Raw genomic sequence first — 25,558 nt, 5'->3', positions numbered from 1 at the left:
ATCTGCTATATTGTATTTGTGTATTTTGATCATCTATGATCAGAATTTTGGTTGTTTTTAAAATTTTCGCTATGCGCAATTTTCGTTTGCGTAATAATCACCGAAAAATAGTATGCATTTATATATACAAGAGTCTAAAAAATAACTGTGACAGTTAAAATACGGTTATTAAAAAATATTTTATATTAAATACTACACTTTATTAATTGCTTAAAAATATCATATTATACTATTTTTTCCGCAGATTTTTCTATTCTATATAACCAAAATAAAATCATTTATTTTCATAATATGTTACGCATAAAAACTTGGTGCATGAATTTGTGAAATAATCATTTCTTAAACTTATAAAATTTATTTATTTGAATTAAATAAGACTATCAAGACCTAACAGGTTACCCCAATGCGTCACGATGGTCGAAAAACAATACACAGTGCAGTGAAATCTCTTTGTAACGAATGCCGAAATAAAGAATTCATAAAGAACAAGAAGCCGAAAGAATAAATAAAATATAGTTTAATGAGCAAGGGGAAACGGAAGACGGTCAAAAAGTGGCACCCAAATGTTTCCAAACAAAACATTAATGAGCTCAATGATAATGTAATTAAATACTTCAGAAACGTCTTAAAACAACGTAAATAAACAGGCAACAATACACAAGTATAGAGTAACCTGATTTTTAAAATTAATGGTGACTTTCCTTCTAAACAATATTTACTTTCCTCCTCTCTTCTCTTCTCACTAAAATAAAGGCTTTGATAATAAATTTACTATTATAAGTACCATTCGTTTTAGGTTGGAATATAATTAATTTAATATCAGTTATTTATGATGGAAAAACTTTAAAAGTTTATCAACGTAGCTGTGGAAAAAAAATGTGATATAGAAACTGACGCAATGAAGAAAAGATTAAAAATAATTGTATTATATTAAAATTAAGTGCAACTACAGAAATATAATTGTATACAGATGTACACGAAAAAGCAAAATTCAATTACCTTTCCAAATATTTAATAAAAGTGTTAAGCAGCTATATTACGTGTTAAAAAACATGAACATTAAATCTAAGAGCATGCAAATGAAATTTATATATTTGTAACCTATTAATACTTAATTAGATTATAAATCAATTTTGCAGTAAAACAAATTGGAATGTCTTGTTAATTAGGAAGGTAATTTATTAGGTTTTAATATGCAACCGTTAATTATTTAATTATTAATAATTTGATCACGTCAAAGTAGGTCTTTACAAATACATTATTCTAATAGTTTCAGAATTTTTAAGGACGCTTATATATTTTGTACATTAATATTACTTTAAAATATTGGAAAAAGTAATCTTCAACATTTTTTCCGTTTGATCTTAAATACTTACAGCTACGTCTTTTACTTAAAAAAAATTAACCACCTATTCCAATTACAAATGCTACCCCAACAGAATTAAGAGAAATTACCTTGCACGCAGTTCCCAAAAATGAAGAGCCTATAAAAATATTTAACCTAATCTGTGGCATATGTAAAAAAAGGTGTTCACGAAATACGTGTATTCCAGAATAAATGTGAAGAAGAGGTAAAAGAATTTTTTTGTTGCATATGCACCTTAATACTAATATATAAGAAATATTAAGAAAAATTGTAACATAAAATTTATTGTTTAACTTTGTTTTATTATTATTGAAAACCATATTTTATTTTTTAATATATTAATTAATTAATTTAAGTTTTTGCCATGTACATACATTTAACAACTGTTAAGTTTTTGTTATAGTGTATACAAAATACTGCGATTGCTTCTGATTTAAAAAGTTGTGGATTTTTATTATATTCCTATTTTTAGTTAAAAAGTTGTTGACAATTCTTACATATTATGAAAAAATAAGTGGCACTCAAATAGCTTATTAAACCGGTTATAACATACAATTGCTCGGTGTGGAGTAACACCGGAAATTCACGCTTTTCTTAAGCTTTAAGGCATTGAAAATAAAGCGATAAAAATAAAATATATATAATTTGGTTTAGCACTAAATTGAGGTTTAAAAGATATACTAATTATTTTATAATCAATATTTTTTTTTTATGAGATATTGAGATAATTCTCAAATAACACATTTATCATTGTCTTACTGTTTTAGCCAAAGTTGTATATTTAGTAGCACTGCAGAGGGGTAAAATATATTTGAAGAAAAATATCTGTGGTATAAAAGAACTTTATAGATCTGGCTACTCTACCATGATATCGCTTATTGAAAAATTTCCCTTAAAAAGTGATTTTTCCACTTTCTGAGCCAAGATACGATCTTGCACAATCAGTCCAGTCAGCCGAGAGAATGACAGACCCAGCCTCGTTCACATAGTCGATCAAGTGTCTCGGCGCGCGAATTGAGAATATTTTCACCGGAATCCGAACGTTACCAGAGGTCGCCAACGAGACGGCCGCCCTTATATGGCGCCTGACTTCTCGGACAACTTTGTAACTGTACAAAGCCGTTGACGACCGGAGAATTTCTTCTCCTTCCAATACCGATACGGATGCTGCCGATTCGGATGCGCGACTCTAGCTAGCCTAATTGGCGTCGCATGAAGGATGCCTTTCATTCCATCTGCTGCTCTTTTCAGATTTGATGGCGAGCGGGGTGTCGACGTTCCGAGACGAGGGTGTCACTTCGTTCGGACAGCTGCTGTTTGATGCCAGCAGAGAGCAGGTCTTCGTCGGTGCCAGGTGAGACATTTTTAATATTTGTTTCATTGAAAAGATTGAGCAGCATTGCTTACATATGCATTCAATTCAGCGGGAAACCTGTAGTAACCATTTTTAATTTAAAAGTCATGTACAATGGGTAAAATAAAAAGTTAGTTTTCTTAATTTAATCAGCTGTGAGTAACTTTTAATCTAATTTATTTTCAGGACTTCAAATGAAATTTCATACTTTGCTTTTGATATAAAATTACGTGAGAGTTCAGTTCTAAACTAGCATACAATGGAGCTTACGCTGAATCTGCTGAAGGCCTAAAAAAAGCAGCTGCTTAAACTTCCATTGACAATATTTTATTTACTTCAGGTTATTGTAAACACTGCGACCTAATAAAATCAGAATTTTTTAATTTATCTCTGCAGAGTACCGCAAATTCTTTTGCGTTGCACATATGTAAATGTAGCGTAAAAAATATGAGCAATTCCTAAAACTTTGGACAAAATTAATTTCATGCTTGTTTCTTTCAGTGCAAAATTTGAGGTCAATTATACTGTTTGGGTTGTTTTACATTACTTTGTTTTAAATAATATTATTTAAAAAGGATGAAGAGATTAAAGTTCCACGACTTGTTAAACAAAAAAGACCAGAGCTTTATATTTATTTTTTAAAAAATATTTGATTCATATGGGCGTGTACGTCGTATGCGTCGTGTGATATAATAACAGGTCGCCAGTGTGGCCATGTCAAATCCAATTTATCACAGTCGCGGTTGACGGGCAATAATGGACGATCGCCCACGCGGACCTTAAAGGGTTAGCCGACATAGCGAAGCCAATCGATCACGCAGGAAGTGCAAAAGCTTTCGCGGAATCCGAGCTTTTGAAAGCTCGAAGCGTGGGCCAACGCCGAAAAGATTATTTTTCATGTCAATAGCCTAAAACACTGATATAAAGATACAGGGTGGGTCGAAATACAATAAACTTACTTAATATGTAGTTTAAAACATAAAGTATTTCCTGTCATATTTAAAAATAATAGGTAGATTTTAGTTGTTTAAGGACTATTTTGACATTTTCTATTAAAAGTTAGTCAGTTAAATATTATCAAATAGACCTGAGTAATGCGAATTAAGTGATTTAAAACGGACTTATCTTTTCTATTGCCTGCACTACACTCTCTGGAAGTTGGCTAAGGTTGGCCATGGAGTTTGGTTCTGCCCGCTGTAAAATCGAGAACGGGAGATAAAGTGGGGGTAATTCAGTTGATTTGGCCAGCTTCGAGCGCTTCTTACATTGTCGGCAAAAGGACCGAAGTCTAAGGTACCAAAGTCGGAGCTGCTCTTTCGAGCGCGAGCGGTAAGATACTTCTCCTTTCGCTCTCTCGCGTGTTAAGTGACGAAAGTGAGAGAGATAATGATATGGTGCTTTGCAAACTGAGATAGAACGAGTAACTCGGTTTAATTTCAGTATGCGCGTAGTCATCCTATGGTCAACACGCATTTCGAGCGCTGCATCGTAGTCACGTAGTCAAGTTATAATACCACATGCTTATCGGGGACTTCAACAGACTCTTACTGACATCTTTGAATATTTTAGGGCACCAAAAGGGATTAATTATATTTTTGATAGTATATTCTTCTAACATATATCGTTATTATATTTTTTTCACATAAAATTAAATAATTAAAAAATAATTAGTGGTACTTGATTTTGTTAAAAAAAATCGTTTCGAATATCCTTATATATTTTCCTAGATCGGTTTATATAAATGTCACCCCATAAAGAATTCTTATTTAGAATCGATGGCGACAAATTCTAGGATAGTCACAGATGTGGTGTTCATATTCTGAAGTATCATTTTTATGCTTATATGCATTTATCAAAAGCCGACAAATATTTTGCGTAAATTGAATATTTACGACCGAAAAGTTTTCACTGATATTGTATTGATGAGTGCCCACACAAACTTTTATAATTATCAGTAGCGTAATTTTAATAATATGACAATTTAAAAATTGCGATTATTTGGCACATTTTTCGATCGCGCGAAAATATGCCGGCTGTACGTGACAGAAGCCACCGTCCGGACGGCATATGAAATTTGCGGCAGTGTGGTGGCTCACCCGAAATCGTAGGTTTCGGCAGACTTTAGTTGTAACTTCAGTTCGGACAAGTTCTAGAGAGTGTAGTGCAGGCATATAAGCTGATAGAATCTGTAGTCTTTTATCGTGTTTTTCGTAATCAGATTTAAATGGCGTTCTTACTGTAGAATATATATGTTATGACATTTTTTATGCTAAAACTATAAAAAGATGCTCACGCACGTAAGTATTACCATTACAAGTTTTCTACAATCCTCAATGAAATATATTTTAAGAAATACCTTAGGGTCCTCGGCAAAAGGTAGGAATGTTTAATAAATAAAAAAACATTAATGGACAGAGATTAAAACTGATGTGGCAATGTATTAAGACGACTTGTATAGTAGCCTTAATAATATATACACACACTTATCTTTATATTTCGACTGCGATGCTCCAGCCATGGTCCACTAATTAATAAATAAAATAAATTAATACTGCCCCACCGAAACGTGTATATATGACAAGATCAAGGACCAGAGCTGCAGTTACAGATAATTCGTGACCATGACTGAAGCATCGCAGCCGAAATATAGAAAGAAAGTAAGCGAAAATCGCGATGAATCCCGAGATTTAAAAAAATATTAATACCCGCAAACCACTAAAATCTTTTTTTTAAATTAACGTGTGGATTTATATTTATTGTGCAAATTTTTACCGGATTTACTTAGCTTTTTGAGATATGAAGATTTTCGTACCGCGCCCCTTCTTACTCGCATCTCGTTTGCTGACGTTTCGACCTCCGATGTTGGGGTCATCATCTAGGGCGTAATTTTGTCCTTATCGCAGACTCTTGAGCTGCGTTGACTACGATTCCATCTTGTGTTTTATTATTTTGCCGTTTGTTTGTTACTAAGGGATAAACAAATGCATTCATTTTCGAATTGGTTTGCTTAAATAAATTTATATTTTTATGAATTTTGTTAAAATTAATTTGAGCTTGGTTTAAAACCGATAACTAAATATATGAAATTGCTTTTATACGTTGTCTCTTTTATATAGTGCTATTTTAATTTTAATTTCAATTTTATTTGCTTCTCCATATTTTTTTACAATTTATATCAAAGTTTATATGATAATTTTCATAGAAAGTGTAGTTTGCTAAAATTGAGTTGTAACGCGTTTCTATGTTCTATATTTCTTTGTGAAATCCTACTATTTATCTGACCAATGTACATTTTGCCACAATCGTTACAAGAAATTTGGTAAACTCCTTCTGAAGTGTTATTAATTTTGTCTATTCCATTCTGTAGAATGGTTCCTATTTTATTTTGAAAAAAAAAATGCATAAACACCTTCTTTGGAAAGGACTTTTCCTATATTTTTTAAAATCCCTTGAACATATGGTAAATGTAAAATATCATTAAATTTTTCATTTATATCTAATTTTTTATTTTTAGCGCGAAGGCCGTGTTTGGCCAGCCATTTAATTTATATGCTTCTTTGACATTTTTAAATTCCTTAATTTTATGTTTACTATCCGTAAGTTTGTCTGCTCTATGAAATAGAGAGGCGGATTGTTGTGAAGGATGATGGTGAAAATTAGCATTTAAGTAGCAATTTGTATATGTTTTTTTTATGTCCAAAAGTTCCATTATTTTTATCAGTATGAATAATTCTAAAAATGGTAGAGATTAGTTTTATTTAATTTACATAGTAAATTTAATTTTTTCATGTTGTTCATTTAAAAGATTCAGAAAAACTTTTAATTTATTAAATCTATGTAATCATATTAAAAATATATCGTCTACATATCGGTGTCAAATTTTTGCTTTAAATTCAGATTATTTTAATACTGTAGTTTCGTAATCCTTTAAATAAATTTATGACAAAGTTAATTCAAACAAATATAAATTCATTTGTAAATAATGCACTTGTTGTTCCCATAGTAACAAACAAAAAGAAAATAATAAAACACAAGATCGAATCAAAGACGACGCTGCTCAAGAGTCTGCGACGGCTGAGATAAGGTCAAAATTACGCCCAAACTTTACTATCTATTATATATTAAAATCATCTATAAAAAATATATACAATATATCAAAAGGTAAACTCTAGATATATAATATTTAAATATACTCTATTTAAAATCATATAAAAAAATAAACATGTATTTGCATCTTTAAAATATAGATCTTAAACTTCGGGTTTAATATATTGTATATATTATATGTATCATCTAACATTATTATTAATAAGAATGCAATTTAATGTGAATGTTATGTTACGGCTTATGCCTTAACGAATAATTTTAATAATTGATTTCCATAGTGAATCGTTGATATCTAACCATTTTTAGAAAAAACACTAGTTGTTATGCTGTTTTGTAAACTAACATAAAAATCGAGTTTCTTACGCCTGTGGAAAAAGGTGTTTCAATACTATTTATTTAGACAATTATATTTTATTTTATTTAATGTAAATCAGTTTATATATGGTAAATAAAATCATAAATTCAATCACAATAATAACTTAAAGACAGAATTTTAAATGAGTGAACCAAAAATCAGTTTAAATCACATTAAATATATGTTAATTTATGGCTTAGTAAAAATTTAGGGTAGTAAATATTTTAATCACACAAATAATCTGTTCTAAATAAAAATAAATCATATACTACTATGAAATTGTTAATATATAATGTAATTTATATGCACATTCAAATGACGTACGGTTAACTGCTTTGAAATGTTGCTGACAGTCATTGGTAAACGTTTAAGATTTATGGAATGTTTATAAGCCAGCTCTACCTTAAATTATATTTTTCATAACTCCATTTATATTTGCACAATGCCATGATTGTAAATACAATATAAAATATAACTTTAATTAGAATTAGTATTTTCTTAAATAATTAAAAAAAAAATGTTTCAGTACCAGTTGTCATATTTAGCAATTATTTGTGAAGAACGATAGCAGAAAGGGTCCATCGACCCATTTCCATAAAATAAACCTAGAAATCGACTCTTGTCTCGGGCCGCAAACGCCATATGGTCGGATAATTGAACTTTCTCAATGGATATTTTTAACCAGCAGCACGATAAATAGTCGCAAGAGAATCGCCATTGTCCTGGGGTAATTAAAACCCTACCGGTCAGATTCGTTTGCTGTCTAATCACTGTGAAATCCAGCTTGGTTTATTGTTTAGTTTTCCCTATGTGCGCCTATAATATATTCAATATCAGAACCATGTCGCGAAACACCATCTAATTTGTATCGACAATAAATTCTGCCTTATCTCATGTTTGAGAGCTGCACTGTTAACTATTTTACATACGCTTACAGTTACCGTACGTTTATTGGGTAGGGTAGCTATGCCATAGTATAATGTATGCATCATAAATAATCAATTATAATAAACGTGAATGGGACATACTTTACATATTTCTACTTAAAATGTTAATATAATAATTTTGATAAACATGTATAATATATGTATGTACATGGCAACAAAATAAAACGAACTTAATCCTTTACATTATTGTCTAGTTTATCCTTATTAATGAATGATCATTTTTGATCACAGTCATTAACGCGAGTAATATTGTTTCAGACATCAGTATATAGAGCTTGAAATGAGATTTATTTTTATAATTAGTTTTGCAAATATCTATCTTTTAAACTCAAATCGTGTCAAAAACTACGTAGCTACTAAGGATTATATTTTTTTTATTGATAACATGTATTTATAAGATTTTGTTCTTACTAAAACATTACAGTTAAAAATATGTTTGTTGGTTATTTAAAAGTTGGGCTAAAACTGTTGTATTGTGATGGTGTAAAGGTTGGCCAAGGACGGAGAATATAGTGGGTTACTTCAGTCGAGTTCGGTCTAAAATCTACAGTGAGGGTAATTCAGTCGACTTTGCTAGCTTTGAGCGCTTCCGAACACTGTCGGCAAAAACTTCCCCTTTCGCTCTCTCTCGTGTTAAGTGACGAGAGTGAGAGAGATAATGATATGATGTTTCGCAAACTGAGATAGAACGAGTAACTCGGTTCAATTTCAGTATGCGCGTAGGCGTCCTATGGTTAGCACGCACGTCGAGCGCTGCATCGTGGTCACGTGGTCAAGTTATAATACCACATGCTTATCGGGGACTTCAACAGACTCTTACTGACATCTTTGAATATTTTAGGGCACCAAAAGGAATTAATTATATTTTTGATAGTATAATCTTCTAACAAATATCGGTATTTTTTTTTTCGTATAAAATTAAATATATAAAAAATAATTAGTGGTACTTGATTTTGTTAAAAAATTCGTTTCGAATATCCTTATGTATTTTCCTAGATCAGTTTATATAAATGTCACACCATAACGAATTCTTATTTAGAATCGATGGCGACAAATTCTAGGATAGTCACAGATGTGATGTTCGTATTCTGAAGTATCATATTTTTCCCTTATGGCATTTTGCAAAAGCCGACAAAGATTTTGCGTAAATTGAATATTTACGACCGAAAAGTTTTCACTGATATTGTATTGGTGAGTGCCCACACAAGTTTTTATAATTATCAGTAGTGTAATTTTAATAATATGACAATTTAAAAATTGCGATTATTTGGCACATTTTTCGATCGCACGCAAATATGCCGGCTGTACGTGACAAAAGCCGCCGTCCGGACGGCATATGAAATTTGCGACAGTGTGGTCGCTTTCTCGAAGTCGTAGTCTCGGCCGACTTCAGTTGTAACTTCGGTTCGACAACTTCCAGAGAGTGTAGTCCAAGCATTATGTTTAAAGATGAGTATATATAAGTCAAACATAAAACGTCTCGGTTTAAATAATATCATGATTATCTATGGTATATTGGTGGCTTATAATCGTTAAGATGAAATAGATAAAATATAATTTACATTTACATACGTTGTCATCAACGTCTAACTTTGTGTATTTTTTTGCTAAAAATATTTGCTTTTTTGCGTAACATTGTATTTATACGCATACAAAGTTAGCTCCAGATTTATTTTATCGCGAAACAATAGTAATGATACCGAGAGCGGAGAAGTCTGATTTTATCTGGTTTGGTCTGATCTGGTTTCTTTGATCAAACGCTTTGAAATTATTTTGCCTATTATATAAATTGATTATTAGTTATGTTATAACATTTCTAAATAAGTTTAATATATATTTATTTATGTTAGACCGGACACAACTTTCTTTGGTAGAACTTGCCCGCAGCTTCCCGGAAGCCTCTCGGCCACACAGAATCAACTATCTATATAAAGGTGTCCTAGAAATTCTGTAAAACAAGGCACAATTCCGACTATGCCTTGTTCTGCGTCACAAAATGTGATGTTTATGGCAATTAAGGGGGCACTCTCTTACACCATTTGTAAATGGCACAATTAAAAAGCTCCCGAGAGACCGCAAAATTGCTATGCATTTCGTAAATGCCACCAAAAGTTTATCTATAAAGATGCTTTTTAAAATGCACCTAAAACAACTTTGACATTTGATATTGACATTATAAAATTGCTTAGAATGTGACGCAAAGCTCACTGTATATTAGAGCAAATGATTTTTTGCAGATAACGCTTAGGAAAGGACTTGGGAAAGGATGTTAAGTAAAATATTAACTCTTGACTGGCATTTCAATGAAAATAGCGGCGTTTGTATAAAGATCCGCGTTCTTGATAAATATTATTGCATGACGCCGAGTCAAATGAAGGATTTTCTAAACGTAGACGATTTATGTTTATTCCAGAGGAGATACGCAGTTTATTTATTTTTAAGAATGACTATTAACTTTATGATCTGTGTTGACCGTCTTGCTTGATTTATAAACTTGAAAGCGAATTTTGCTAATTGACAGCCAGGTATATATTCGTAAACGTGTCCTCGTTAACATAATGCACTTTTTATGCATTTCTCGGCAGCCGTTAAAGAACGATATCAACTTTCGCATTGTTGGGGTGTAATAAATTTTTATTTGGGTTGCTTTACGTATTGTTTTTTGTAATCTTGAATTTAAAATCATCGGTTCTTAAGCAACTGTCTTGAAAATATTATTTATTTAACTTCATATAATTATATAAATATTTATTATACAGACTTGGCCATAATTATAAGGCCCCCCAATAAATGTGTTATATCTTAAAAATTCGGGAAAATATTATGGTTGTTTAAAGTGTTTACTTTAAGCTTATTTTTAAAATTTAGTAGACCCATCCTTATTTTTATTTACTACTGCATCCCTTTTTTGCATACTGTCAACTAATGACTTGCAGGTGAATGAAGACAATTTTCTCTATTCCATCGTAGCTTAATTTTGGATTTGCAATTGTGTTGGGCAATCTTTCCTTTTAATTTTGTGCAGGTCTGGTGACTGTGCAGAGGTCAAACTATTTGACGCAAGCCAACCCCTACTTTTTCGTGAAGTATGGAACGAAGCGTTGTCTTGCTGAAATCTGTGCTTAGAAATATTTTTCTGTAAGAATTCATTAAAGCGAATTCCAGCATTGAAATATAAATGTCACTAACCACACTATCCCTGCAAGTGTATAGGTTTCCTACCTCTGCTGCCACTTCCGCCAGTATATTTGACTTTGGGTATTACGCAATCAGCTAAATCTTTTTCTCCGACTCTTCGACGCACGTATGCTTACACCAGGGGTTCCAAAATCCCAAAAAAATATTTAAAAATGTATGATTATTTAAAAATATTATTGCTCTAGAAATTTTATAATAAATTAAGTTTCATATTATTTATGGCAAACATATTATGGTACAGAGTTAACTGTCATACACTCGATAAATTTGCAAAAATCAAAGCTTGCGTGCATAATCGACTTACGATCTTTATGTAAGCAGTTCTTATTATGGCTGCACTACACTCTCTGGAAGTTGGCCAAGGTTGGCCAAGGACGGAGAATATAGTAGGTTACTTCGGTCGAGTTCGGTTCTGTCCGCTCTAAAATCTCTCGAAAGTTGTCCGAGGTTACTGAGAACGGGAGATAAATTGGAGGTAATTCAGACTTGGCCAGCTTCGAGCGCTTTCGAACATTGTCGACAAAAAGACTGAAGTCGGAGCTGCTCTTTCGAGCGCGAGTGGTGAGATATTTCCCATTTCGCTCTCTCGCGTGTTAAGTGACGAGAGTGAGAGAGATAATGATATGATGTTTCGCAAACTGAGATAGAACTAGTAATATGGTTCAATTTCAGTATGCGCGTAGGTGTCCTATGGTTAACACGCATGTCGAGCACTGCATCGTGGTCACGTTATAATACCACATGCTTATCGGGGACTTCAACAGACTCTTACTGATATCTTTGAATATTTTAGAGCACCAAAAGGGATTAATTATATTTTTGATAGTATATTCTTCTAACAGATATCGTTATTATATTTTTTTTCATGTAAAATTAAATAATTAAAAAATAATTAGTGGTACTTGATTTTGTTAAAAAATCGTTTCGAATATCCTTATGTATTTTCCTAGATCGCTTTATATACATGTCACACCATAACGAATTCTGATTTAGAATCTATGGCGACAAATTCTAGGATAGTCACAGATGTGGTGTTCATATTCTGAAGTATCATTTTTATGCTTTATGGCATTTTGAAAAAGCCGACAAAGATTTTGCATAAATTGAATATTTATGACCGAAAAGTTTTCACAGAGATTGTATTGGTGAGTGCCCACACAAACTTTTATAATTAATATGACAATTTAAAAATTGCGATTATTTGGCACATTTTTCGATCGCGCGCAAATATGCCAGCTGTACGTGACAGAAGCCGCCGTTCGAACGTCCGGACGGCATATAAATTTTGCGGCACTGTGGTCGCTTACTCGAAATCGTAGGTTTCGGCCGACTTCAGTTGTAACTTCTGTTCGGACAACTTCCAGAGAGTGTAGTGCAGGCATTAGGTTTTCAATATTCGTAATACCAATACCAGTAATACCGGTATTAGAAAATAAAATACCGGTATTACAATATTTTTTATTTGTTGTAAACGATATCTACTGAAATGATGATGCTCATATTGCTTAAAAGCAGAAGCTGATAATAAAATTATGCTTATTGTAGAGGATTAACATAAGTAGTGTTATCGGCATAGGATATCAAAGTAGAATAATAATATGCAGTATTTACGTATTTTTAAAATCTACTTTACGCTTAACATTATTAGAAATATATAAATATACGATAGATAAATCTTCCGGAAATAAATATTATTAAGATATTCTACAATAAATAATAAATTTGCAATATTAATAACACAATAAAGGATCATCGTATTTTTAGTAGTACCTGAATAATATATTCAATTCAATACCTTCAAAGAAAATGTTCCGACTCTTGAATCCTTTCAAAATTCGCACGCTTCTGTTCAAGCATTCAACAATATATTACAGGATAAATTTCAAAGTCCAAAAGCATTCAGTTTGACTTTGAATAAACATCTATTATATATGGCAACTTAAAAATGTTTTAAGATACTAAATATTAATTGAATTGTAATATATTAAAAAAATACGCCGGTTTACAGCTGCATATAATTTCATTAGCACATGTAAAATAAACTATATTTTTACTAGTAGCAATATATATATTTACATGTGAACATTTATTTTGATATGATTGCACTAAAATTTTAGTAAAAATATATTTTCACTGGTAATACACATTCACTGTAACTAATATACTTTATGGCAAAACACATTAGCCATGATAATAAATCATTTTCTTATAAGCAACAGCATCCATTTCGCGATGTCTCACATTGAATTATCACGGATAAGATAATCTAACGAGACTTTACCGCGCTTCCATCTAACGATTCTCACTAACGGTCACGATTAAATTGTTACTATAAAACCATCGTCGGTTTATGTATTTATTATGTAACCACCGTATAACCAGCGATTCAGTGTACCGTGAATCGATAATATCACAGTCAGCACACGTCTCATCTTTTCTCCATGTCGACCGGACAAAGCTTGTTATTAATCCTCTGGTGCGCGATTTTTTTGTCATCGTACACGCGAGATATTCGTTTTTTCGTTCATTCTTCTTATCTTGCTTAACCATACAACCATGCACGGCCATATGGCGTGGCATAATTGCGGGCTAATAGGCCGTAATCGCAACAACCTTTCCCTGACAAAACCGAAGCGTCCTAAGACGATTTGTGGAGATAGCCTGGATGTTTGAACAAGGTCTTATGCAACATATCCCGTAGTATATCTTATAATTAAATCACTGATAAAATCGATTGGCTGCATTCATAATGAAATGATAGTAACAGTTTCTTTGATAAGGAGTCAAGTGCATATTCTCATAAAAAAACTTATTTCAGTCACATTAATTAATTTTTATTAATTTTTCACCTCTCTAAATATTTATTTATATTTTCAAAATATTTTTGTTATTACAGCCTGAACAAATCTCTGTGAGGAACTTCAGCTGAATTTTTTGTTGGTGTTGAGTGTTCATTATTTAATGAAACAACATAGTTTTTACTTATCAGTTATAAGCGTATTAAGCGTAGTAAATAGTCAAGGGTTATATATTCGTTTAATATGTCAATCAAACCGTCGTGGCATACTGTGTCGAACGCTTTTTCTATATCTTATACTACTCTTATTCATAATAAAATCTGCTTTTAAATCGTATTATTTTCACGACATGGTTGGCTTGTTTAAGTTATTTATATATTTCGTTATTATTTACTTGATATTTGTGGCGAATTTTTTTTGAGCGGTTTGTACTTCCAAAAGTATGGCGTTTTAACGTCACATGGCGAACGAATGTTACACGCCATTACAGTAAATACACTGCCATTTTTCACATCAGTTTAAAAAGTCGTTTTGCGTGCAATTTTGTCACGGATGACGGATGAGTGAAATTTCGTATCGAAATTTGCCTTCTCTCCACCGCCGACTTTTATAGTCCTTAGATTTATATCTTGAGGCACCACCTAGTCCTGCTGCAAGGTGGAAGGGCAGGCTGGCAATTTATATCCCAAAGTAATCACAATATTGTTGACTGGAAGATGTATGAAGTGTGTTATTTCCCAGAGCGGTTGTGCCCGACGGGCTTCATAAATCAACACAAAATAGCGATTCGCGATCGTTTGTGTCGCCATAATGATCTACCAGATTGCCTTCTGAGTGCATGGAGCGACACAACTACCACCTGACTACCGTCAGTTCGAATTATCGACTGACGACGTAATTAATCGCCCGCATCGGTGATTGATGGCTGGTCTTTACTACCTTTCGCAGCGTAGCGAGAAATTTTACGATTTTTTAATATAGCTAAAAATTGATTTTTAAACATTGTTTTCTCATGATGCTATTAAAAATTTGATTGGTAATATATGAAGTTTAATTTTTTTTAGTTACAAATTATTCACACAGATATTTATATTATAAGGTGACCAACAAGTTCGTTTTAAGTTAAATATTAAAAATCCGACAAAAGCAGAATTTTTCAGAAAAAGTTTCATTTTTTTTTCTGATCATCATAACTTGAAAAGAATCCCTGACTCTGTTATTCAAATGCATTTTGGAGCCCAATTTATTAAGCAGACTTGGAGCTACGCGGGCAGCACTAACTCGTTTGACGACGTGACAGAAGGACGTGATCCCATGAAAATACTTCATACTTATATTTCATTTAATTATTAACTGTAAAATAAATCATTTATAGTGGCTAAGCTGATTGCTATTTTAGGGACAATGATGGTGACGGGTGGCAATTAGACACAGATTGAGCCACTGCAGTAATATTTTATTGATGATACTTGTTTACATTACAAAAAAGGAACTTGTTTACATTGCAAGCTTGCCGGTAGAGAGGGAGAAAACCGTCACGCCAATGCTACTCCAGCGCCGACCAGTTTTGGCCATAACAAATCTAAACTGGGCTCCCATACTATATAACCTTAAATTCGTCAAAGCATTATACGTGTCTGACTATTTAGACTTTGATTTTGTTATTTTTTACCGAATTTTTCTATAATATAAATGATAAAAAACCTTACAAATTATAAAATATATGTTTTAATATATGCACAATATTAAAATCATATATAATTTACACCTGATTTTATGAAAGACAATAATATTAATCCCATGCGTCATAACTATTTCTTAATAAAATATATTTTTTATAAATATTTAAGATGAGATATTCTTTTAAATTTACTCACGTACTATATGAAAAATACGTGGGTAATAAATATAGAAAACTTTCAACTACACTTATCTACTCATCATTGATTTTTAAACGTGTATTACTATAAAAATATTTAGAATTTTCCAACCGGTTGAATGTCACCAATGTAGCGATGTGTTCATAGAAGCGTAGAAAGCGCCGCTTCCATGTACTATTTTCATTTACTTTTAATTAAATTAATATAATATCATAATTATTTTACAGAGACAATCTATACAGAATCTCCCTGAAGGGTCTGAAATTGCTGGAGAAGACCTCTTGGAATTCTCCTCAAGACAAGATATCTTTATGTCAGGACAAAGGGCAGTCCGAGAACGATTGCCGAAATTACGTGAAGGTACTCCTGACCGATGGCAGCAGGTTATTCGCGTGTGGTACCAACGCGTTTTCGCCTCAGTGTTCTTGGAGAAAGGTCAGTACCCAAAAAAGGGAACGTCAACTTTTTTTAACTTCTTTTCAGCCCGAGACGACGGTTACATCAGACTGAGTATAATCGGTGAGCGTTTCTTCATCGAGCAATAAAGATACTCTGATGACTGATATTGAGCGCTTATGTTTAAATACTCATCTATTTAACGAGCCGGAATTATCTGATCATTATCCGTATTTCGATACGTCATTAATAATTATATTGCATAATAATTAGGTTAAGTGCCAGATGTAGCTTGGATAAATAAATACCTGGTACAATAATTACATACAATGTGTGTTAAATGGATGATAAGACGTTCTTTGAGGAGAAAAAATTCAGTGGCGCATGCAATTGAATGAGCATGATCACACAAGCGAGCATTCATATACTTTGTATTCATACGACACCACTGAGATTTCATTTAAAAATACGTGTAAGAGTATGTACGACGTACATGCAATAGCTACAATGAGCTTGAACGTACACTAGTAGCTATTGCCGAAAACATTGCATCTGATTAAATGCTGGCCCGTGCGGTGCAATTTTAACCCTTCCGCTCGCTCGAGTGTCAAGTGACGAGAGTGAGTGAGAGATAAGAGCGTTCGGCCGCACTTAACTCTCATTCACTCGCGTCAATTAACAAGCGGGCGAGCGAAAGGAAAAAATATCTCACCGCACGGTACTAGACGGTTCGTGTTAAGGAAGCGTTTTCGAACTCTCACGTACTGGTCGCAATCGCCCAGAATAAGGGACGCAATTGCAGCTTTCATTGCAAATGCAAATTGCCTAGCACCGACGGATTGTTGACAGCACACAGAGGAATAGCTAGGGAGGTTTAGGGGGGGGGATATATGTTGCCGGGCGTCAGACTAAGGGGGGGGGGGGGCAAAATGGGATGCGATATTTTTGAGGCATAATTTGAATTTAATTCGCATATAAAATCATAGTTCACGTTTAAATATGAAGTGTTTTACCAGTTTAATAAAAAAAATTGTAAGTTGATATAAGTATAATAATATATTTTAAAATCCAAAATGTTAGATATTTTATTATTGTTATTTTTACATATTTTTTTATATGTACATGTAAATAAACAAATTATTATGAATAATTATTATTGTTTATATATATATATTTTTCCTTAATAAGATTAGCTATATTATTATATAAATTTTAATTACATAGATGTGAGAAATTCTCATATCTTTAAAAGAGATAAATACGGATATGATCTTTATAAAGATCTGAGAATGATTCTCTAAATCTGCTCTAAAAACAAAGAGTAGTTTCATTCACTAGTGCAGTACTCTTAAGACACTACAATCTAACGTATCGTACAGAACATGAATCCACAATAAATTGTTAAAGTGACACACGTTCCGCATAACAAAACCGAGTATCTTTAACGCATGATCGCAAATTTTACTGATTTGTGTACTAAATTTCCATCTCTACTCGATTGTCACTTTCAAGTCCTTGACGAAAGTATTTATGGTTAAAACTCTAATACAGATTTGAGCTCTCTATTGCAAAATGTATGTCATTGATAAAGAAAAGAAAGAGCAGAGGATCCAAATTGTATCTTTGTGGTACTCTAGAATGAGTGAGTACCATAGCTCACACACTGACAATGTTTACTTAAACAACTAGAGAAAAATCTAACCATTTGAATACCATAGTTGCTTAAGAAGAAGTTCATGATATATATGGAAAAATGTCTTACAGATACTCATTTATAAATTTCAATATCAATGATTTTTAATCGCATAAGATGGCAATATACGTTATTTAAGTCAATACTTACATTTTAGTTGGATAACATCACTCACATTTTGGAAATGGTTAAAGGAGAGGCTAAGTGCCCTTACAATCCGAACGCTAATATTACCACATTGATGACTCGAGATGGTCAATATTATGTTGGTACTCCAACTGATTTTGCAGGATCTGACCCAGCCATCTACAGGTTTACATTAACAACATATTAATATGAAAATATGCACATATTATAATAACATTATTCAATCTAGGACGTTCGGAAGCTTAACGTACGGCAGCCACACTCTGAGAACGAACCAGTACAACTCAAAGTGGCTGAACCAACCGCAATTTGTAGGCTCCTTTGAAGATGACAAGTTTATCTACTTTATATTCAGAGAAACGGCCGTCGAGTATATTAACTGCGGAAAGGTAATCTTTCAATCCATTTATCATAATAATGTCTCAAGCTATTTCGTTTATTTGCATATTGATTGGTTTATATAGAGAATTTATTCGCGAGTGGCTCGCGTGTGCAAAAACGACATGGGAGGTGAAATTCTACTCAGAGATAACTGGACGACGTTCTTCAAAGCCCGTCTCAACTGCTCCAAGCCAGGAGACTATCCGTTTTACTATGATGAAATCCAAGACGTGGTTTACTTACCTGAACATAAATTATTATATGGAATATTCACTACTTCACGGTGTGTATGTTTATATAATAAATTCAGATTCAGATTGTATAAGCAATGAATGTATTTTGTTATGTAGAAATAGTATAGCAGGATCGGCCATTTGTACTTTCAACATGACTGCCATTGACGCAGCTTTTAAAGGACCATTTAAGCATCAAGAACAAGTTGGAAGTTCATGGGAAAGTAAATACATACCACATTTGCAGCATACACAATGTCAAAAGAGGGATTTGAAGTAAGAAGATTTACTGATAATTTCAATATGTATGTTATTAGATATCAAACTCGCTATTCACTAACGTATCAAGTTCAGAAACTTAATGGTTTTACTGATTATTTCCTCTTTAACATATCCAAGCACAACTAGCACTGATATGGTTTAACTTAGAATGAATAAAATATGTATTCTAGCTGATGCAGCGCGGTCCGAGAATAATATTTAATGCAAGGTGTAGAATAATGTACTAAATGATTGGTATATTCAAGAGATTAAGTTTAAAGGATCAGTATCACTCATCCGCAGGCTGGAATGGAGTATAATTAAACTGTAGTGCTTACTTAAAGCTTGCAAAACATTATTAGTAGTAAAATTTATATCAATAGAAAAGCGAATTTGATATCAGATGTATACAGATTGTTTATTCAAATATGTTTCTTTATAGATCAAATCAATATACAGAGTTCTCACGGTATCAACTTATGGATAATGCGGTACAATCGAGCACGAGAGAGCCTTTACATACTATAAATTTAGAATTTTACACTCACATATCGGTTGCTGTGGTACAAGCAAAGTATTCTAATATACATGTCATATTTGTATCGAACGAAGACGGAGTAATAAAGAAAATATCAGTTCTACCAGAATCTAAAACGGCATGTTTAGTCGAAGTTTGGAAGCCCGATACCAATAACTTCTTAGCAAAGATTAAAACAATGCATTTTTTGAGTGAAATGGTAATATACATTCTAACATATATATGACATCTAGAGTCAACATCAGATATATTTATGATTTTTAACTAATTTTCATATTTTTTTATATTTATTAAAGTATGTATTTAATAATATCTGGTATTGACTCTAAATACCAAATTGATAAGTTAATGTATCTAATCCATTATCAATTATCAAAAATTACAGAATTCATTGTATATTGGCACCGAAAAAGATGTTGTACAAATACCAGTTAATAAATGTAATAGGCATGTAACACAAGTTAGTTGCTTAGGAGCTCAAGATCCTTTCTGCGGGTGGGACGGAAGACGTGAAGTATGCAGTGGAATACCGACTGGATCAAAAGTGCATTGGTACCAAGATGTACCAAGATGTCCTGATACTTCAACTCCACGTGAGATTTATATATATAATATATAATCTAATACAATACAATTCTAAGGCATACAATTCTTTATATTATTTAATTTAATTTAAGTCAATGGTGAATGGTCTGCTTGGTCGCAATGGGAGCAGTGCCTCCAGAAGAATTCAGACATTAACAATGATGAAACACAAGATAAATGCTTGTGTCAGACTAGGACGTGCAATAATCCAGCACCTAGGAACGGCGGAAAGCAGTGTACCGGCATATCTATTAGTGTGACAAATTGTACTGTCCATGGTGGATGGACAGCGTGGTCTGGTTGGTCTGCTTGTTCAGCGTCGTGCGGGGTAGCTGTTAAATGGAGACGGAGAGCTTGCGGAGCTCCGACGCCACAACACGGTGGTCGTTTATGTGTGGGAACTGATCGATCTGAAATATATTGTACGCAGAATCCTCCTTGTCCAGGTTAGTTATAAGAAATTTTTCAATTATTTAAGCTATTTTTGTCACAAAGATAAGACAATTAAAATTAAACGTTAAATTAAACTCTAACTGAGCCTCTCTTTCTCTGGATTAGTGAGCAAGTGTATGTTATCTCACAGAAGCATGGACAAAAAATAGAGGAAAATTTTTATTCAAACCAATAAGGTCATATTGTCAAATTTCACCTCTCTAATGTACGCCCCCTTTAATGAAGCATGAGTATGCTTTGATAGAGGCTATCAATAAGCGATAGACATACAAATAATTGCATTGTTGACTATAAAAATTAAACCTGATTTGGATAAGTTAGTGAATTATTGGAAAGTAGTGTGTAATTTTACATATAAATCGATTCGTCTAATCTTTGTGGCAAAAATATTGTGTAGCGTAATCAACGACACTCTGACCACTTATGTGAACATTTAAAAACAGATACATGTGTGATGAATATTATTATATGTATAATATAATTATTAGATTATGAGAAACAAATAAGTCAGATATAAAGGGCCGGCTCTCTGTCGCACAGTAGGTTTTGTGATAAATAATACAATATTATGTATTTTTCTTGTCAACCCCTTATTTATCAATTGGAGTATTTTTAATATATAACGCTCGGTAACGAGCGTTCCCACTGCGATGGCGCTGATACGATTTTATTGCTTTTGACGTAGATTTTTGACTTTTGAGAAGGGATAATTGCTTTTTGCGCTCTTCTATTGGGCAAAGTTCAGTTTAGATATGCTTCATTCGGTTCTCACTTATTGTAAGTCGTATAATTGTTATAAAAAGTCTTCATATGAACGCTAGATAACCGAATGTTTTCACTGCGATGGCACGATTTTATTGCTTTTGACGTGGATTCCAAACAGAGACCACCTTCAATTTGGCTAGAAAAATGCATGCCATTTAATAAAATACTATGAATCTTAAAGTTTTACCCTCATCTAGATAAATTTGAAATGACGTCCCCGTTTCACTTTGGTTGATATTGTTTTACGGATGTGAGACTTTAATTGTATGTTAAGGCACATGTTGTAGTATTTTATGCAAATAGTAAAATAAACAACAATAACAACATATCTCTAATGATCCTAGATGTGACTTGGTCTTCGGAAGCTGGTGATATATCAATCAAATCAGTTTTGAGCTCTCATCTTTTACTCGCTTAGGCCTAATTTTACTTACTAGCTCTTAGCTCATTTGTATTATCCATCCTACTGGATTCTAGCTAAAGCATTTAGGGATGTTCTAACATTCTGACTTGTCAATTATATTTTACCACTATAAAGTGTTATCAGAAGTATAAAGTTTTCACCCCAGCAGTTTACATAAAACGCAAATTAAGTAATGATCTTCGGTGGGTGGTCTGACGATTATACTCCGAGAGCAGCAATCCAAGATATTCAAACTCTGGGATCCTCCGATGCTTATGAAGCAAGGTCCGCTACCTAGAAATGCAACACCTGGAACTTTTAACCAAATTCAGTGATCGCCGTTGATAGTAAGTCATCCTCAGTTTGTGCAATGACGTCTATATCGGCCTATATGGGAGATATAGCGTTACCATGATATACTCCACTCTGAAGGGTTCTAAAACGTTTTTTGGACCATACATTGCTTAATAAACTAGATATCTAAATCATACATGGTATATAGTGCTTCTCTTTTGATACTATCATATTCCTGGTGAAAGTATACACACAGGTAATGATTTTTAATGCCATATTTCCAAGTATTAGCAATGATTTGCTTTACAGAGAAAACTTAAACTATAATGAAGTTCCCTAGCTTAAAGATGGTTGTAGGTAAGATCCATTTCAATTAAAATAAACTAATATTTAATGTAAGATACTGTATGTACAATGTTTCAATGTCTACTATTCAATGTATCCAACGAAAATAATATATTTATGCTATTTATATTATTTTTTATAATCCCCAGCTCCAATGCAACCGGTACGAGAAGGCGGCTGGTCTGATTGGGCATCATGGAGTGCTTGTTCAGCTCCATGTGGTGGAGGAGTACGTTGGAGGCAACGCAAATGTGATTCACCTGAGCCGCCTCCAGGAGCACCGACGTGTTCTGGATGTTCCACAGAAGCCGAGACGTGCAATCGGCAGTCTTGTGATTCGCGCCGTAAGACTGTATGGTCTCCTTGGCAATATGCACAATCGAGTAAGATATGCATTCTATTCAATACGCATTACTAAATAAATAATAAATACATATTACAATTTCAGGTAATATAAGCGAAGGGGGCTATATTGAAAAACGATACAAATTCACTTGTAAGGCGCAGTCAGTCGATCCTGTGATGGTACTATATTATTTTGTAGTATTAGATTCATTGCTGTGTATATGATAAACAATCGAATTATATAGATATCAATGTCTAAAGAAGAAGTGAGATATTGTACGACAAATGGAACGTGCGGTTCGTCGCCTCAATATGATTTACTATCAAGCGTATGGACTCCTTGGAGCTATTGGAGCAACTGTAGTGTTATTTGTGGTGGTGGATATCAAACAGCAACTAGAACGTGTCTCAAACCGCCATGCCAAGGAAACACTACTATACAAAGATCTTGTAACACTCATTCGTGCATGGGTACGTTCTAATAAAATACAGAAAGTAACTTATGAGATAATGATTTATTCATGTAAATAGATGGATGGGGATGCTGGAGTGATTGGACACAATGTACGGTCTCTTGTGGTGCAGGACGTACCGAAAGACGGAGACCATGCTTAGTTCCTGGCGGATGCAAAGGAGATGCGGTACAAACAACGATTTGTGAAGGACCGTCTTGTGAAAGTGAATATTTTATTATTGAACATATTTTAATGCTCTTATGGTTCTTTCTGTTCATAGTAATAGATTACTTATTTGTGAGTGTTAATCTAAAAGATTTTTACGAGGGATATGATACTATGATAGTGTATTGATATTATTATAGGTTTACTAGGATGGAGTGAATGGAGTCAGTGGTCAAAATGCGACTCATATAACAAACGACACAGAAGAAGACATTGTTTGATGTCAAATTTAGATGATGCAGAAACATGTCAAGGTCCTGATACAGAAACTAAATTGTGTAACATAAACGATATCAATAACGGTAAGAAAGTATATTTATATAAGTATTTACTACATTGCTTACTTATTATAAAAATGGTATAGTAATTACACATTTGATTACCTTCACAATATTATAATGTAGAAATAAACTTATATATGTAATATATTATAATGAAATTTCGAGCCTCCGTCTTTAACATTGTTGTATTGTTTTTCAGAGCTATTCATTTTACACAACAATCAAGCAGCTCGAGGATCAGAGGGCAATACTGAAAGTGAAAGAATGAGCACAGGCATGATCATTGGCTTGATGTCCATCGCCGTTCTTGTCGGAGCTCTATTGGCCATTGGACCTATTATATGGATCGTCCGCAACAAAACGCACAAAATACCTTCTAGTCCACATTACATTACCAAACAGAATAGTTATGTTAGCGTGCCATTGAAAGAAGTAAGCATTAAAGCTGATAATTATATAAAAAATTGCAATTTTCTTACAAATTACTCTTTAAGGTACCGAAGAAGCGTGTGCCATCATTTTCTGGTATATGCAGTACAACTAGTGGTCTATCTCTTTCAAAACCAAATAATATCAACTCTGATAGAGACGGATCTTTGGATACACCGAAATTGTACCCAAAAGCAATTGCCGGTGAATATGAAACGGCTACCGTTAAGAGAAATTCGCATTCGCATAACAACGGTGGAGGAAGAAGTAATATAGATATAGAACAAGATAGATTTTATTAATATGGAGGTAAGAATTGCATGTATTCAATACATGAATATGTGAATTTTAGAATCAATATATGATATGTCCATTTTTTATGGATTCTTTTAAAGTATATGAAATGTAGATCAAATGTATAGTGTTTTAATATAAGAAAAAATTAACATTTACAAATAAAAATATAATTTTTTAACTGTATGCTATGTTGAATGTATATGTTGAATGTATACAGATCAGAGTACTGTTTTATATTTTTGGTTGCACCAAATAAAATAAGTCTAAAAATGTAACACACTCAAAGTTCTCTGCATTATATTTAAAAGTAAGTAAGTGTAGCATGTTTAATATTGATTCTAGATCTTACATACATATGTAATATTATATATATAGTACTGTACAAGATAAAGTGCCATATACCTCATACTTAAGAGTGAAAACAGAGATATAAAATGAGTGGATCAAAGCATTTATTATTATAGTTTAATATTTAACTAAATTAAATAATTTAATATAGTTGTACTTATATTTTAAATAGAGGATTTGATATGTAATCAAATGTAAATTAATTTCCTCAAGCAACATTGGATAAAGCTTTATTACTTTTATTATTTTATAAGATTAACTAGAAGTGAATATGATTTAACACAATTCATCTATACAGTTAAAACATAGGATGTCTTATAAATCATATTATTCATATTAAAAGACTGTTATGCTTTTTTATATAATATTTAGGCTTTGTATAATCTTATAATGATTTATTGGAAAAGACTGACGAATAGCACTAATTTAAGCCAGTAAAATGTGCTAGTTTTTCATTAAAAATTAAAATTATATTTATTTTACTGTAATATTTTATAACTATTACTTTTTGTTATATAAAATATGTAGCTCATATTGAGTTTTGTATTTAATTAGATGATAAATATATTATGTTTATTAAGCAAATTAAAAAGATAAAAATGTATGCTCCGATTTAAGTCTTTTAGTGGTTCGGACACTTAATTACTATTATATATTGTCGTTTATTATATTAATAAGA

The 25,558-nt window shown here is 32.6% G+C and overlaps 1 protein-coding gene across 1 annotated transcript in view; it reads left to right on the top strand.

The window, feature by feature from the left end:
• The window catches only part of LOC148231224 (semaphorin 5c-like), a 35,510-nt gene extending 10,721 nt beyond the window's left edge, over positions 1-24,789 (top strand). Inside the window, exons 3-18 of the mRNA XM_088194984.1 lie at positions 2,618-2,720; positions 16,233-16,440; positions 18,252-18,406; positions 18,471-18,630; positions 18,706-18,905; positions 18,973-19,131; positions 19,559-19,853; positions 20,040-20,247; positions 20,332-20,685; positions 22,649-22,882; positions 22,948-23,024; positions 23,090-23,315; positions 23,376-23,522; positions 23,665-23,826; positions 24,005-24,237; positions 24,300-24,789. Coding sequence (XP_088051110.1) covers positions 2,618-2,720; positions 16,233-16,440; positions 18,252-18,406; positions 18,471-18,630; positions 18,706-18,905; positions 18,973-19,131; positions 19,559-19,853; positions 20,040-20,247; positions 20,332-20,685; positions 22,649-22,882; positions 22,948-23,024; positions 23,090-23,315; positions 23,376-23,522; positions 23,665-23,826; positions 24,005-24,237; positions 24,300-24,536 — 3,158 coding nt within the window. The 3' untranslated portion in view covers positions 24,537-24,789. The remainder of the gene's footprint in view (positions 1-2,617; positions 2,721-16,232; positions 16,441-18,251; positions 18,407-18,470; positions 18,631-18,705; positions 18,906-18,972; positions 19,132-19,558; positions 19,854-20,039; positions 20,248-20,331; positions 20,686-22,648; positions 22,883-22,947; positions 23,025-23,089; positions 23,316-23,375; positions 23,523-23,664; positions 23,827-24,004; positions 24,238-24,299) is intronic.
• Positions 24,790-25,558: the final 769 nt, after the last annotated feature.

This window comes from Plectrocnemia conspersa, unplaced genomic scaffold (assembly GCF_051122295.1).
Source record: "Plectrocnemia conspersa isolate PC_06_02 unplaced genomic scaffold, ASM5112229v1 ptg000010l, whole genome shotgun sequence".
Lineage (NCBI taxonomy): Eukaryota > Metazoa > Arthropoda > Insecta > Trichoptera > Polycentropodidae > Plectrocnemia > Plectrocnemia conspersa.
This window is presented reverse-complemented; position numbering and strand designations above follow the sequence as displayed.